At 41.2% G+C, this 15,506-nt stretch overlaps 1 protein-coding gene and 1 long non-coding RNA gene across 8 annotated transcripts in view; one reads left to right on the top strand and one right to left on the bottom strand.

The window, feature by feature from the left end:
• Positions 1-15,506, top strand: part of STARD13 (StAR related lipid transfer domain containing 13) — a 286,809-nt gene that overhangs the window by 60,087 nt on the left and 211,216 nt on the right. For 5 of the 7 annotated variants that reach the window (XM_072930050.1, XM_072930042.1, XM_030274251.4 and 2 more), the window contains one exon: positions 13,002-13,145. The exons of the other annotated variants lie outside the window; for them this stretch is intronic. In XM_072930050.1, coding sequence (XP_072786151.1) covers positions 13,002-13,145 — 144 coding nt within the window. The remainder of the gene's footprint in view (positions 1-13,001; positions 13,146-15,506) is intronic. 7 annotated transcript variants of the gene reach the window in all.
• LOC140684289 (uncharacterized) lies at positions 4,436-8,596 on the bottom strand. The gene is made up of 2 exons (XR_012056348.1): positions 8,215-8,596; positions 4,436-7,030 (listed from the first exon to the last, which is right to left on the bottom strand). It is a non-coding gene; the product is annotated as an uncharacterized lncRNA (long non-coding RNA).

Consider the following 15,506-nt stretch of genomic DNA (forward strand, 5'->3'; position numbering starts at 1 on the left):
TTAATTGTTCCAAAATGCTTTTCAGATGTAAGATTACCACCCTGACATTCTGAAGAATTAATGCCTCCTGCCTCACCCCTTCCAGGACCTCCTGTTTCCCAAACTATTCCACACCTCTCACTGCTTTCCATGATACTCCAATCCTTTCCTGTTCTTGAATTATTTCTAGTTCCTACTTCCCACTATTTTCCCAACACTGCCAATGTCTTCTCTACTGTCCTTGCCCCATAATGTCCCCAGCACCCCCCTCCATGACTCTGGCAAGGGACAATCAGTATGTGCTTTACCTAGCAGTAACTTCCCACTGCCTGGCAAATTAGCACATGTAAAGAAGTTCATCAGCAGCTACCCAGAAATTATACTGTCTGTTATCTCATCCTCAGTTTTATAGTGGGCCCTCACTTTTGTCTCTTGTACAGTCAAAATTTTAATTAAACTTGGTTGCCCCTGATGTTTCTTCCTGTCTTCCAAACTGGCTTGAGGGTATCTGAAATTTTCAAAAGTTGTGGGGAAAATGTCATAGCAGCTGAGCAATACAAAGCAACATAAAAGCAGGAACTTCTCACCAGTGTATGCAATTGCAAAAATATTTCTGAAAATAGCTCTGCTGAGGGACACCCCACAACCCCTCTGCGCAATCTGTTCCAGTGCTTGGTGACCCACACAGAAAAGAAGTCCTCCCTCATATTGAAGTGGAAATTCCTGTGCATCAATTTCAGCCTCTCGCCTCTTGTCCCAATGCTTGGCAGCATGGAACACAGCCCGATCCATCCTCTGACCCTTCCCCTGAGGTACTCATAAACATTGATGAAGTCCCTCTTAGTTGTCTCTTCTCGAGGCTGAACAGGGACAGTTCCCTCAGCCCCTCCTTGCAAGAGAGGTGTTCCAGTCCCTTGATACACTTTTCAGCCCTCCACTGAAGAGAGATGCTCCAGTCCTTTGCAGCCCTCCGCTGGATCTGCTTCAGGAGCTCAGTGTCTCTCTTGCACGGAGGAGCCCAGAAATGACAGATCTGCGTGTCTTTAGATTACTTTTCAGCTTTGTGTACCTCTGCTTAGCTGTGCAGCCGAGGCATCAGCAGCAGCCCCCGCACGCCCAGCCAAGGCACGAGGCAAGTCTTTCCAGCTGAAGCGCTCTGATACACGCAGAGCCTGAGGCAGGGCGCTATGGAAAAGTCACTTCTTGGAGAGGCAAAGCCAGGCGTGGCCGGGAGAGCTTCCCCACCATGTGAGAGGCTCTCGGGGCACGCCGGAGGCAGGGACAGCTCGGCGGCCCCTCGGGTCCCGGGCAGCCTGGCGGCCCCTCGTCCCCTCCCTGCGGCCGCTGCGCCCCTGAAGGCAGCAGGGACGGGCCGAGCGCTCCCACGGCCGAGCGGGCGGCGGCGCCGGGGCTCAGCCTCGCCCCCTGCAGGAGCCGCTCCCCGCTGGCAGTGGCTTTTCTCCGCACAGAGAGAGGTGCGGGGCCGGGGAGCGAGGCACGGCCGGGTCCCGGCGCGCTGCCCCGGCAGCTGCGGCCACCCTGCCCGGCGGGGGCGCGCTCCCCTCCCTGGCCGCGAGGGGGCGCCCCCGGCCGGCGCGGCGCCGCCCGCCAGGTGGCGCTGCCGCCCCGCGAGCCGCTGGCGGCCTCCGCCCCCGCCCTCGCGTCCCGGCCCCGCCCCTGCCGGTGACGTCACAGCGGCGCGAGCGGAAAGGGCAGGGGGAGAGGCGCTGCGCGCGCACCTCGGGGCGCTGGCCCGGGCCGAGCCCCGCCCCGCCCATCCCCCCCCCCCCCCCCCGCCAGAGCCCCGGGGAGGGCGGGGCCGGGCCCGCAGCGTGGGGCGCGCGCAGCGCCGCCATTGTTGGCCAGGGCGGGAAGGCCCCGCCGCCCCTCAGCGGCCCCGCCGCGCCGCCCGCCGCTTCCCCTCCGCTTCCCCTCCGCGTCCCCTCCGCTTCCCCTCCGCCCGCCCGGGCCCCGCTCGGCCGCAGCGCCGCCCGCCTCCGCCGCCGCGGCCGCGGTGGGAGGGGCGAGTGCGCCCCAAACGCGCCCCGGGCCCTCCTGCCGCGCCCCCCTCGGGCCCGCTGGCCCCCGCCCTGCCCCTGGGCCCGGTGTCCTGTGACCTTGAGCACGACCGTGTGGGAGCGATTTGTGGGGTTGTGTTAGGGGAGGCTTTCTTGTTCATCTTCGGGTGGTTTTTTTGTTTGTTTGTTTGTTTTGGGGGTTATTTTTTGGGGTTTTTTTTGTTTTATATTGTGAAAGAATGCTTCCAGCTAGAGAAGGATCTGGAAAAGAGACACTTTTGGGTTTATTTTTGGTTTGGGGGTGGTTTTTTTTTGTTTGTTTGGTTGGTTTTTTTGTTTTTTGGTTGGTTGGGTTTGGATTTTTTTTTCTATTTTGTAAAGTATGCTACCCAAATTATTTGGAGGGATCTGAGAAAATCCGGTGGCCGGCAGGTCGTAATGCTCACAAATTCGTTTTTGATTGGAGAAACCTTTCTTTGTTCTTTCTCCTCTGCATGACTTTTGGAGGAAGAAGCCTTTGTGCAGCCTTTCGTGGGATGGTGCTGCTGTCTCGTGTCCCTGTCCCAGGGAGGTTCCCTGCTGCTTCAAGAGCTGCTGTTGCAAAATCTGGTTTCTTTGCAAATCTTACATGATGTTTTGAGCATGCATGTCAGAAAACAATTAAAGCATATTTCAGCTCTCGTTTTGTGCAAAGATACCAAGGTGGTTGTAAGACTTGCACGTGCATGCTATCTTGGGACAACCACAATAATTTTTGTGGAACTACGTGGGTATAGTAAAATCATATGATGGTTTGGATTGGAAGGGACTTTAAAGATAATTTTATTCCAACACTACTTCTGTGGGCAGGGACGCCTTACACTAGACCAGATTGCTCAGAGCTCCATCTGATCTGGCCTTGAACACTGACAAGGATGGAGCACCCTGGGCAACTTATTCCAGTGTCTCACCACCCTCACAGTAATGTGGGGAAACCTGGATTAATCTCTTGTACAGTTTACACATGAGCTATAACTTCTCATATTTTTTGTTGTTGTTACTTAACAGATAAGTGTAAATTTTCATGAGTTCAACGTGAGATAATTCTGTGATGCTTTAGCAACTGTAGTTGCATTTCTTGAGTAATGTGGTTTTCACATTATGTAAGTTTTTGAAATAATATTAGCAATATGAGCTATGTAAATTTTGTTACTTTGTTGCTTTAGATATTCCAACAGTTTCAGGAATGGTTGTGAATTTTTAAAATGCATTATAAACATCATTAAATACTTAAAACAAGCACATAGATGGCATCTAGATTGTTTTTGAATAATGCTAAAGCCCAGTGGTTAAACCTGGATACTTGGGTTACAAACTTCCAGCAGAGATCTGGGAATCATGCCTAATTACTTTTCTGGGTCTGGGATTAATGCCCTCTCCTCATTGTTAGCATGATGAAAATTGGTTCAGGATATCATTTTGAAGGTTTACATTATTTCAATTATCATCTATTCTCTTGTTCTCTCATAAATTCATGTTCCATCCGTTGTCCCATCACCACCTATCCTTAGCCAGTAAAAATAGTATCCCTTCTGCCAGGCTTTCTCATCTTTATCCTTAAGTACCCTTGGATTCCAGAAGGTGCTATTTTTCTCTATTTGTTCCATTAATTTCAGATTTCTGTATGTAAATGGCTTGCTAACATTAATGTATCTTCTCATTAGTATTGTAAGAACTTGGGCGGGGAACAATGTCACATTTGACAGACCTCCATGAATGCTTGTGAATTTTAGAGCATCTTTTTAATCCTTAGGGGGTTTGAGGGTTTTGTGTGGTAGCTTGTCATAAATACAATGAGAGTATTGCTGTGATTTTACTGGTTTGGTATTATCAATAGTGCTTTTATGAGTTACGTTTTTGTGTGTAATATAGATACCAAAGATACCAAAGAAGCAGTTTACTTTGAAAGCAGTTGAAGTTCCAAAGTAGTTGGAGACTATCTATAGTTTTCTTTGAAATTCTTTCACTGTAGATACGAATTTTTAAAATTCCAGTAACTGAGACAAGAATGTTGGTATTTTAAGAAAGTGTTAAGGTTATAGTTACCTACATCAGGTTTTTATAAATAAAAATACACTGGCATTTGGTGTCTCTTTCTTTATAATTAGAAATTTGCCAGATATTGAGATCTCTGTCTTATCTTTTACCATCTTAATCTTTAGAATCTCCTCCAGAGTTCTTCAAGGAAGCACTGACACATTTTTAGAAGAAATGACTCAGCTTGTGCTTGTGTGTTGGATTGCCAGGGCAGCCCTGGTGCCAGCACAGGGCTTGATTCCCAGCTCTCAGTGCCTTGGAGTGCCCACACACCAAGCACCAGCTTGTGTCCAAGTGAGTTCTGACAGTTGTGACTGATCACTGTGTCTGCCAATGTGCAAAGGCAGCAGACAAAGCCTTGCTTAATTCAAGTACTGTATTAAACAAGATTATTGCTTTTCCAATAAATACGAAACAAAAACCCTGTTAACAGTGAAATAAGTCACCTGTGTGTGCTGTTTCACAGCTGGAGCTGACAGGGTAGGAGAGGAGAGCACCCACGTTGGCTCCTGTTGATCCTGGGGGAGCAGTGCTGCCCCTCCTCCCCGCTGGGACACACCACACAGCTCTCTTCATTCTGGGACCAGCAGCAAAAGTAAGGCACGAGTGCTTCCTCTTTCAAGGCTCCAATGCTTTATACTGTACATAAGTCCATTGGTGGCTTTCCCCTAGCACTTTTGAAGGCTTTTCCCCGAAGTATAAAACCTTTCCAAAATTGCTTTCAGAAGGTTTATGGACAGGATCTCCCAAATGTTTCATGGGTCACAAAATCATGTTCAGTTAAAACACCCTATTATTATTCCTTCTGTCTGGTATTACTGTTTTCTAGTTCATGTTACTTTTAACTACAGGTGTCCTTTTTTCCAAGTTAGTGACACTGGCTTTGCTCCTCACCAGGCCCATGTTCTTTGAGATCATGAACAGGGAAGGTTTAACAAGAGACTGGATGTGGCACTCAGTGCCATGGTCTGATGTTGACATGGTGGTGTTTGGTCATAGGTTGGACTTGATGCACTTGGGGGTCTTTTCCAACCTCATTGATTTTGTCAACTCACAACCAGGTTTACAGCAGCCTGGACTGCCTCCAGTCTTAACCCCATTAATGAGCTCATCCACTGTGGTGAGCACCAGGTCCAGTAGTGCTCTTCATCTGGTTGGTTTGTCCGATACCTGGACCAGGAAGTTGTCCTTGAAGTATCCCCTGGATTTCTTACAGCTATCTGTGTTCCCTTCCTGGCAGATGCCTGGGTGGTGAAATCCTCTGCTAGGATGAGGTCTTGAAGTGTCATGCTTTCTGTATCTGAAGCAGGAGGCCTTGACCTTGGACTCCCCCTGATCAGACCCCCACCTGCAGGTGTCCTTTATTGGTCCTTTCTTTGAATTTTTTACCCACAGTCTCTCAACCTTTTTGTGGCTGTTTTTCAGAGACAGCTCTTCACAATCTATCCCTTCACTAACATAGAGCACAAAGCTCCTGCCTCTCTGCCCCTACATGTCTCTTTTAAAAAGCTCATAGTCTTTGAATACAGTTCTGTCCCAGCCTCTTTTCCTGATATGTTGTAGTTTTCTAATTGTACCATGATTTCCAGCTCCACTTGCTTGTTTCCCATGCCATATGCATAGGCACAGAGGCATTTCAGTTGGGCTGTGGGCTGCCCCAGCTTTTGGAAGGAGCCCTCCCTAATTTCTTTGGGACGATTTACAGGTATTTCCCTCTTGTTTTCTAGAGTGTCAGTATCTTCTGGTTCTTCTCTGTCACTCAGAAGTACATCCCTTCCCCTTAAATCACATGAAATGTATCAGGCCAAAGGTGACGCTGAGCCTAGCTTTTACACATCCTGGGCAGTTCTAACCATAACAATTTTGAAGGGAGAACTCTATTTTAGAAAAACTGTTTAAGTCCTACCCAATATCAAAAGGTACAACTAACCACATTGAAGAGAAGGATCTGTAGGTTAACTGATTTTGGTCTGTAACTTTGTGGATTTAGTGGCATGAGATCGCTCAGTCTCATGTAATGCAGTCTGAAACCTAGAATTTAGTAGTCAGGGAGCACTGCAGGGAGATATCTGCTGTGAACAGACACAAGATGCTTACATTCTTCAAGGGAGACATGGTAAGAGAGGATTCTGAAATGAGTCATTTTTAATGAAGAAATTAATTGTGTCTCAATACCTATGTGTGTAAAGTACTTTGACATTCATTGTCACTAATTGTGATGTGCAGATACAACCACTGTTGCTGATGGTGCCAAACCAAAGGAATATGGACAATATCAGGAATTTGACTACTGCTTGGAACAGGTGTTTGGGATACTAGAAGTGCAGTTCACTTCCTCTACCTCACATGGTGGAGGAAATGGTAGAATACATAAATGATGAGCTGGCTTCTCTTGTGAAGCAGCTGAAGATGGAATAACCCAAAAGGATAATTCATGTGCTGAAATAGGAGCAGATGTCAAGACAGCCTGTCTGGCCATTCAGGTGCTAGTTCTGTAGCATGTGTCATCAGTAAAGGCTTGACAGACAGCCTCTTTGTGAAATTTGGTGTTGCTGGACATCATAATTTAATAGAAGGTGGAGATGCTGTAGGCTTTGAGAATTTGGAAAATTTAATCATTAGAGCAAATTCCAGTTTGATGTTAAAACCAACTAGGTGCCATTTTAAGTTGTTATTGTTTTTAGGGTTTTATTTTTAATGAGAGGTTCAATACAAAATTAGCTGCTTTTGCTAGAAACAAAATGAAGCTGCAACAGAATTTTCATATTAGACTGTCTGTGTTACTACTTTAAAACTTCTGCAGCGGTGTGGAACTGTTTTCCAAAATGTTCTGCCCCAAGCCTTGTCTTCAAGTAAATTCCTTTCTTCTCCCCTTCCAATTTCACCCTTGTCTTGGGTGAAACATCATGCTGATACAGTTTGTGGCCTTCAGTCCCAGGAATTAGCTTGGGTTTCATCTGTGAAATTTTCCATAAACTTAGTATTTGGAAGATTCCATTGATACTAGGGGTTCTGTCCTGTCCTGCCTAGCTTAGAGCAATACACCTTTAAAACTGATGCAAGAACCCTTAAAAGAGACACAGGACTTCAGAATTTTGTTTTCTTTCATATGATGGACATTATCACCATGCAAGATCAATGTGTTGAATGCAAATTAAAGATGAAATTTGCCAATTTACTGAAAGATTTGTCTGAAAGATTAAAAGCAGTTCTAAAAAAGAATTTCGTCCATTTCTGAGCTATTTTGACTTTGAAAAGTCAAGTAGTCAAACACATGTAATGAAGTCAGTGTTATGTTACATTATTTTCTCATGGCTTCTTTGGGTTCCATTTCCTCCCATGTTGCACACCTATTAATCATAAAAAAAAAATCCAAGCATATATTCTTATTGTACTATGTATTGAAGTTAGGTTTTCCACAGTATTTTTTATATTTTACTGTACTAATTGTTCAAAGACACAGACAAGGACATAGTGGTGTGCTTAAATACAGACACATAAAGTCATAGAAATGCACAATTAAGCTTAGTGAAAGAAAATTAAGGTAGGTGTGTGGGGCCACTCTAAGGGAAAATGCAGAAAAGCCAGAAACAACCTTAAATGTGTTTAAAAATCAGTTTAGTTTGCTCTAGAGCATCAAAAAGTATGGAAAGTTTCAGCATTCATACCTGAATGGCTTATGTCACTTCTGAAAACCTGTCTGAAGAAATCAGTAGCTTAAGGCAGCAGCCTTCTGGTAGGAAAGCAGCAAAAAGAAAGTGTCTGGATAGGAATGAAAATCAAAGCTCCATACACAGATGTATTTAAGAAGTGTAATAAGTTTAGAGAAAAATTATTTGTCTTGGAAATGGTGTTTCCTTTAAAATAGATTAACACGTACCTTCATGTTAGTATTTCTGTAGCTTTTCTTCTGCAAAACTGCTAGGGTCCTTACAGCCTATCTTAGGTGAATGTTTTTGGGATCAGAAGGACCCAGTCTGAATTTTATGTGATACCCCTGAAGAGCTTTCATTTTCCCAGAAACATGTGCATGGCCTTTCTTGCTGACTTGAGAGATGGAAGAGACTTCCTTGATTATTTCAGCTATATAGCCATACAGTTCTTAAAAGTGAAAAGGTTGCCAACTGCTGAGTTTACTCACCTGATTTCCAGGATGAAGGTGCCACAAGTTAGTTGTCCATCCAACAGCTCTGTAAATACTTAAGCAACACTATAGTGGGATATTAAGGAAAATTCCTTTTGAAATATTTTATCTTCAATAGAGGAGGCACACATAAATCTATTTTTTGAATTAAAGAGTTCTTTGTATTCTAATTTTTTTTTTTAATGAATTTGCATCAGGAATCAGTCTGGCTTCCTCCTCCATTCCCTGTAGGCAAAACCATCGGCAGCTGAGAGACCGTCTTTTACACAGAGATTCTTTAAAGAACAGAGGGGCCCCATCCATGCAGCAAGAGCAGAATATGATATTTGGTCCCTGAAATTGTTCCACAAAATAATTTTTTACAGATCTAGGCTGTACATCAGAGAGAATTTTTATCTGAGCAGATTTAATAGGGAGGAGGGTTAAATAGCATTGGTATTCTTTACTTGGTGGTTACTGATTTACTACCCAAAGTTGTATAATACATTAATTACCAGAACAATTGGACCTATTGAAGTTCTGAAGTGAAAGCCACAAATTATCAGATAAATTTGGAGTTGTGTAATTTTCTCATAACCCTTCACTTGGAAAGCCTTTCTGCTTCCAGTATAGGATGAGGTCTGGCAGCTGGGTTAACCCTGACCCCTGAGTGTTCTATATGGACTTGTTCATTTCTGCCACATTCTTGCAGTTTAAATTTAGATTTGCTGGCAGCTATTATGCCTCTTGCAATAAGCCTCATGACCAAACATTGAAACAAATATGCCTTTTATCACAGATGTTTTTGCCGAATAAGATTAGTGAAGAACACTTGAAAGCTGAAAAACAATGTGCAGAAGCCTTTGGTCCAAAAGGCACTAACCTCTGAATGTCTGGAACGTATTTTCTTTTCAGTGTTAGAAAAGAGCAAATACGTTATTTAGATGATTGGGCACAATTTTACACCTTGTTTTACCTCTGATTTGTTATTGGTAGTAATGAAATTTCAGCTATGCAAATGAATACAGAGTCTGGATACATATGAATATGTACATGTAACAAAGTCATTAAGCTGTTCTAAAATAGACTGTGGTTGCTGTAGGAAGTGGCCACATAGAACTGAGTTTTATGTTTGGCTCATTGTTAAATATGTCTTAGTAAATCTTACTTGTTGAGATAAGTCTTCTATACAATAGCTATCTTAAGTACAATAGCTGCATCTGTAACTGATTTTAGGAAGTTCATACCACTTAATTTTCTATTTTCCATGGAGGATAATGCTTGTTTTATGATTCCAATTTTTTTTTAATCTAACATGAGTATGTGGAGTTGAGAAATCTATATAGCAGAGGAGTTCACTTTCAAGGCCAGTAAGTTGTTCTTGGCCTAGGGTATGCCATGATCTTCATAGACAGTGTTGCTCCATCTTAAAACACTTGTTTGACAAGGGATTCTCTGGTCTCACTTTCTGTCACTGGTCATCTGTCTAGTATAGGACATGAGTAAATGGTCTCAAATTTGCACCATGGGAGGTTTAGACTGCATATTAGGATTTTTTTTTTTCACTGAAAGGGTTGTCAAGCATTGGAACAGGCTGTCCAGGGAAGTGGTGGAGTCACCACCCCTGGAGGTGTTTAAAAGATGTGTAGCTGCAGCACTGATGGACGTGGTTTAGTGGTAGACTTGGCAGTGCTGGGTTAATGGTTGGATTTGATGATCCTAAAGGTCTTTTCCAAACTATGATTCTGTGTTTGAAGGTAGCATGTAAAAAGTGTTTCTGTAAAGCACTTCTGTCTCTATGCTTTCAAGGTTCTTCAAAAGGTAACAGCGTTCCTATGCATTGCTGAATGGCTATGGCTCTAACAAAGAAAGACCTTGAGAATACATGGAAAGGAGTGTTCTCCCTGTAACCTTTTAGGGAAAAAAAACCAAAACAAACAGTGAATGAAGCAGGCCATGATTCTCTAGATAATTTAAAGTGAGATTTTTTTTTTCCTTCTGAAGGGCAAGACACAAAAGCTTCCAAAGGCGCCCTGACCCTACTGCCTGTGTAGTTGCTATGGGCAGGAAACCCTGGTACTCAGATCTTCGGAGCACTTTGATAGTGTCCAACCTAGTGACTGGGGCTGAACACTGGAGCTGTGTTCCTCATGAATGGATTAGGCAAAATTTATTCACCAGTTAGAAGTCCTACTGTGCAGGCTGTATATTTTTGAATGTAAGTGGCATCATGTTTTTTCTGTTTAGCAGGAATTTCAGGCAACCTTTGAAATACGTAGCCAATCAGCATTTGTTCCAAATGGTGCTTTTGTGCCAAATTTCCAATTAGTGAATGGCATTTGCTAACTAGGCCCATTTGGCTTTATCTTCAAGGATAATGAAACCCCATCTTTTTCCTCATCCCCTTAATAGACACAATATAGAGTCTTACTGAACTAAAAAAAAGAACTGAATGGAGAATGCTAGGAGATTTATAGTTCAGTGAAACTCCTTAGGACTTGTATTTTTTAGAAATGACTGTGTTTTGAATTCTGTAGCATTAAAACAAGAAATTTATAAAAATAAGAGGGTTTGGCTCATGCAGTTGTTTGAAAAAGCATTAGTGAATATTTGAAGTATTGTTCTAGTAAGTAAATATTTGTCAAGATAAAGGCAAAATGTGATCCCTGTACATGGAGCTGTACTTTTTATTGGAATGTGATATCATGTGTGCTGTTGCATACATTTGGAATGTCTTAGAAAATTTTTGAAGTCTTCATGAATTTTTATTTTTGTATTTTCCGTGGAAAATACTAAATTAGGGACACCTCTCCAACACCCCTCAAAGTACTCTTTTCTGTCGTGGAACAGAAAGTGGTCTGTTTCAACATATGGAAGTTGCTCCTGCGTCTTGTTAAACTCAGAAACCCAAACTTCTAATGTAACCTTCAGTGCTTGTCACCTGGCAAGAGCAATATTTGTGTAGCTCACAGAAATCAAACACTCTATTCATTTCTCTGTGTGATTGTTGCTTCAGAATTGTTAACTATTATTAAGTAAGAAAACACATTCTTAGAGCCCCTTTATAATAAATTTTATTTTTACTGTGTTGAGAAATAGAACATTCATATTAGATTTTTGCAGAATTTATACATTATTGTTTGTGGAATTTGGGTGGATTTCCATGTTTTGTCCTTGTTGAGTCTGTTTTTTGAGTGTTCTTTACTATTGGAGAGACCAGTATATGAGGAAGCAAAACCACAGGAAAATATTTGCTTTGTTTACAAATAAGTGTTGTGGACATATATCAATATTCACGTTTCCTGTGTGAAGTCATCTCACTCAGAATGGATTCAATATAAGAAGTGTCTTTTGATACTAATTTTCTGTGGAACATCCTGTAGTTTACTTGGGAATAGTTGCAAAGCCAATGGAAAGCAATCAAAGTGTCTCTTTAAATAATTTTAATAGCTGTAGAATTGAAGTACAGCTTAGCACTTATTACAGCATTTCAGGCAAAGTACTCAGAGGTTGTAAAAAATTGTGAAGTTCTAAATAAAGATTTGGAAAAGTAAAAATAGGGGTCTTTATTTTTCTGTGCTTTGAAACAATCCCTACAAAGATCATATTAGCCCCTCTGAAGGGATCATGTGTCTGTTGCTAATATGGGACTCAGTGTCTGATGATTTAGGATCTTAGTTACTGGGGAGAAAATGAGTAATTCAATTAGTAATAATATATGTCAGTGTAATAGTGGAACGAATTTCCTGGATTCTATTTGTAAAGGTATTTTCCTACAGCAGTGAGGCAATTACTTATCTTTCTGTTCCACTAGTGAAACCCTCTAAAGAAACAAAGCACCATAAAGATTTACCAGGTAAGAGTAATAACAATACTCATCTATCTTCCCTAGGTTTTGAGGAGTGTTGGTATGATGCTATGAGGATTATGGCAGGATGAAAATGCATTATTACTGTTTGTCTGATTATGCTCACTATGGAATTATCTTCTGTGCAAAGATATGTATTGTTTGTGAAAGGAAGGAAGATGATAAAACTGAAGTAGCTTCAGGACAGAGACTTCTGGGGAGCAGTAGCTGCCTGTGTTGACAGGGAGGTCAGTGTGACTGGTCTTTGTAGTGGATCATTAGAAGTGATGTGAATAATGAAAACAAGGCATAATGCAGCAGTATGCATAGGGACCACAATGGAAAGGTGCTTTAGGAGAGTACTGGAAAGGATTTTGAGGAAACTAGGGAATAAGAAAAGCATCTTTGTCAATTACATTACAATAGATTAAATTTTTTGTTATACACTAAAGCTCTTCAGATAAAAAGGAAAAATGCATCCTAGTGACAAAGTTACCAATAAAGTGTTCCCACCATAGGGGCAGAGATTTTACAAGTCTAGAATTATGGTAAGGAATATAATACAGCGTACATGATGACCTTTGATATTCTGGTTCCTGTTGGCAACAAGCAATCAATGGAGAGATGCTGAAATAGAAGTGGCTTAAGAAGAGGCATTGAACTGACGTTAGTTTTAGTCTTGATTCAGCTTAGCTTGAAATAGCACTGGGTTACCCAAGATGAAGTGTTAGAAAGTCATTCAGATATACAAAAGTCATTTGAGTATGTAGAACAGCTATGAATATGTGTCACCAGGATTGAAGTGATAATTGAAGCTTTCTAAATGGAAGAATGTCACTCAAGGACAGGGAAAGAACTGGTCAGCTTTTTCCTTGGGGGCTGGAAAAGAAAATAAGCATCTTCAAGTTACAAACATCTTGAATATTTTAAGACTTCACAAATGTTTGATGTCTTTTAGACCCAACCAGAAAAAGAATCTGAATGGCCAGACTCTATGTCATGGCTTATGAAGAAACTGGAACGGTTGAACTTAGATATTGAAGAAGCTCTGAGTGCTGGCTCTTCTCCCTCCAGTACTCCTTCTAAAAGGCACAAGCAACTGGTAAGAATTTATGTGTGTCATATGGTACTTTCTCTAACATTTAGCTACAACACTCCTCAAGCCTTAGTTTTCAGATCCAGTTACATTTCTGAATAGGCCGAGTAGCTCAGGTGTTAGGGTGAAGTTAAAAGTTTTCTCTCAATAAAATGAAATTTCTAATTTCATTGGATAGCTAATGGTCAAATAACCAGACTTCTGATAGGGTGAAACTTCTAAATTTTCTGTCAGGATAGCTAAAAACCATTGTACACCTTTTTTTTTTTTTTTTCTTTTTTTTTTTTTTTCTTTTTTTCTTTTTTTTTCTTTTTTCTTAGAGCTATTTGCTTGTATGTTTTTCAGACTGTTAATTTAAGTGCTAGCCTATTAATACTTGTCATATTTATTTGAAGATATAACAGCAGGAGAGACACTGTCTTCATAAAGAATTGAACTAGTGTCCCTCACCCCAGGACAACTAGATTGCTTGCTTTCTTGCTTGCTTTTGAATAGTTGATTTAGAGCTGCAATCCTCTAGTTAAGAACATTTTGTGATGACAGCTGTCATCAGTGGATGACAGTTTCTCAAGCTTTTATTTTGAGGGCAAATACGATTAAAGGAGCAATGATATTATTTTATTAAGTTTTGAATAAACGAGAGTTTTTATATAAGCAATTAATGGAGAATGACCAGCATGAGAAATAGATTTGTTCTCTACTTCAGGTTTTGACTAAACTCAGTTCTTAAGATCGATTTTCAGCTCTGAATGTTGGCTTGAAGTTCATGGAGGGTGATCTTTTGTGAATGTTTTTGCTGTGACTGCTGCTTCATTTTGTAAAAGTAAATTAATAAAGTAAGCATCTTTGTGGATCATCACAATGTAAATGTTCCTGTCTCTCTAGGTGAGATGTTCAGAATCTTGCACTTTGTGTTTCCAAGTTCTACAGAGAGAGTGTTAGTAACAGAGTGGCCATGGCCATCTCTCATTTCTTTCTTACTGTATGTGTCAGCCAGTTAGAACCAGCTCTGTCCAGCTGAATTAATTTCATAATTAATTTGCCTGTTAAGGGAGAGTGTTCTGTCTTTTGCAGGAGAATGCTCAGTGTTTTCTGTCAAAATACAGTGACAGTGTAGTCTGCTTTTCTGTCTGAAATTGAAATCCCAGCCATTAGAGTTTAAACACTTCCCAATGTGTGATTCTGGTAACCAGTGATCTAAACACCCATTATTTTATGGCTGTGCCTATTCTACTAAGGTAAAAGCTGTGATGGCTTGAAGATCGTAGGATATGTCTTCAAATCCTATTGCATGTAAACAGCAGAAAAATCTAAATAGGTGACATTTTCAAATGAACTTTAATAATTAAGAACAGCATCATCAGATATGGTTGCATAGAAAATGTCATTACCACCAGCCCAGATGCTTGCACTTCTCTTCCTGAGACCTAGTGGCAAGACATCTTCTGAGTACAGAGAGACCAGGACTTTCATCACAGCCCTTTTCCTGGGACATATGCTCCCACCAAAAGTCTCTGATTGAGTGTTAGGATGTTCCCAATACCAGCACCAAAATTACTGTTTTACTTAATATGATATTAATATGAAGTTGCAGTCCTCTTTATCAAGCCACCTCTTCACACTCTAAAGAGTAGAAGTGATCTCTTCATTTTAGTTGTGTGTGGACAGGCAAATATGTGAGTCAGCCACATTTTATTGTAGCCTTCTTTGACAAACTGGAAATGACCTTTAAACCTTTAAAGAGCCAATTTCAATGCAGAAGCTGGACAGGTCATTAATGCACAACACTTAATACACAGTCTTTCTGATGGGACCAGCAAGATCAGAGCCAAAAAAGAGTCTTGTAAAATCTCTTGTGGAACTGATGGTGGAATACCATTTGCTGTCTCCTGCAAAAGAATTTGTAGAGCAAGGGAATCTGCTTTAAAGATTAATGAATAATTTGCCTCAGAATGGGTGGCCGTAGTTTTATTTTCTAGTCAAAGAAGAGATAGATGCTCATAAATCTCACCATAAATGTACTGTGAAGAAACAGCTACTGCAGATCTCAAAATGACAGTTGCAGTGGAAAAAATAAGTCTGGTTTTCACACAAGTTGTATGAATAGTTTATATTCTATCAGTTCATGCTAACTGTACCATATTTCTAACTATAGTTTGTAATTTTTTCCACACGTATCAAATGTTTTCTTCTTGTCACTTACCATGAAACTTGAATAAAAAGAAGGCTTTTCTCAAACATATGTTTACTAGTAACTGTGTAAATTTGGCTTCTATAAAATTAACCACTTCTGTGTTCTTCATATGGTTTTATCCCCAGCTGGGTACTAACAGAAGAAATTATGATGTAAGGCTGGCTTTGGAGGCT

Source organism: Taeniopygia guttata, chromosome 1 (genome assembly GCF_048771995.1).
Source record: "Taeniopygia guttata chromosome 1, bTaeGut7.mat, whole genome shotgun sequence".
In the NCBI taxonomy this organism is placed as follows: Eukaryota; Metazoa; Chordata; class Aves; order Passeriformes; family Estrildidae; genus Taeniopygia; species Taeniopygia guttata.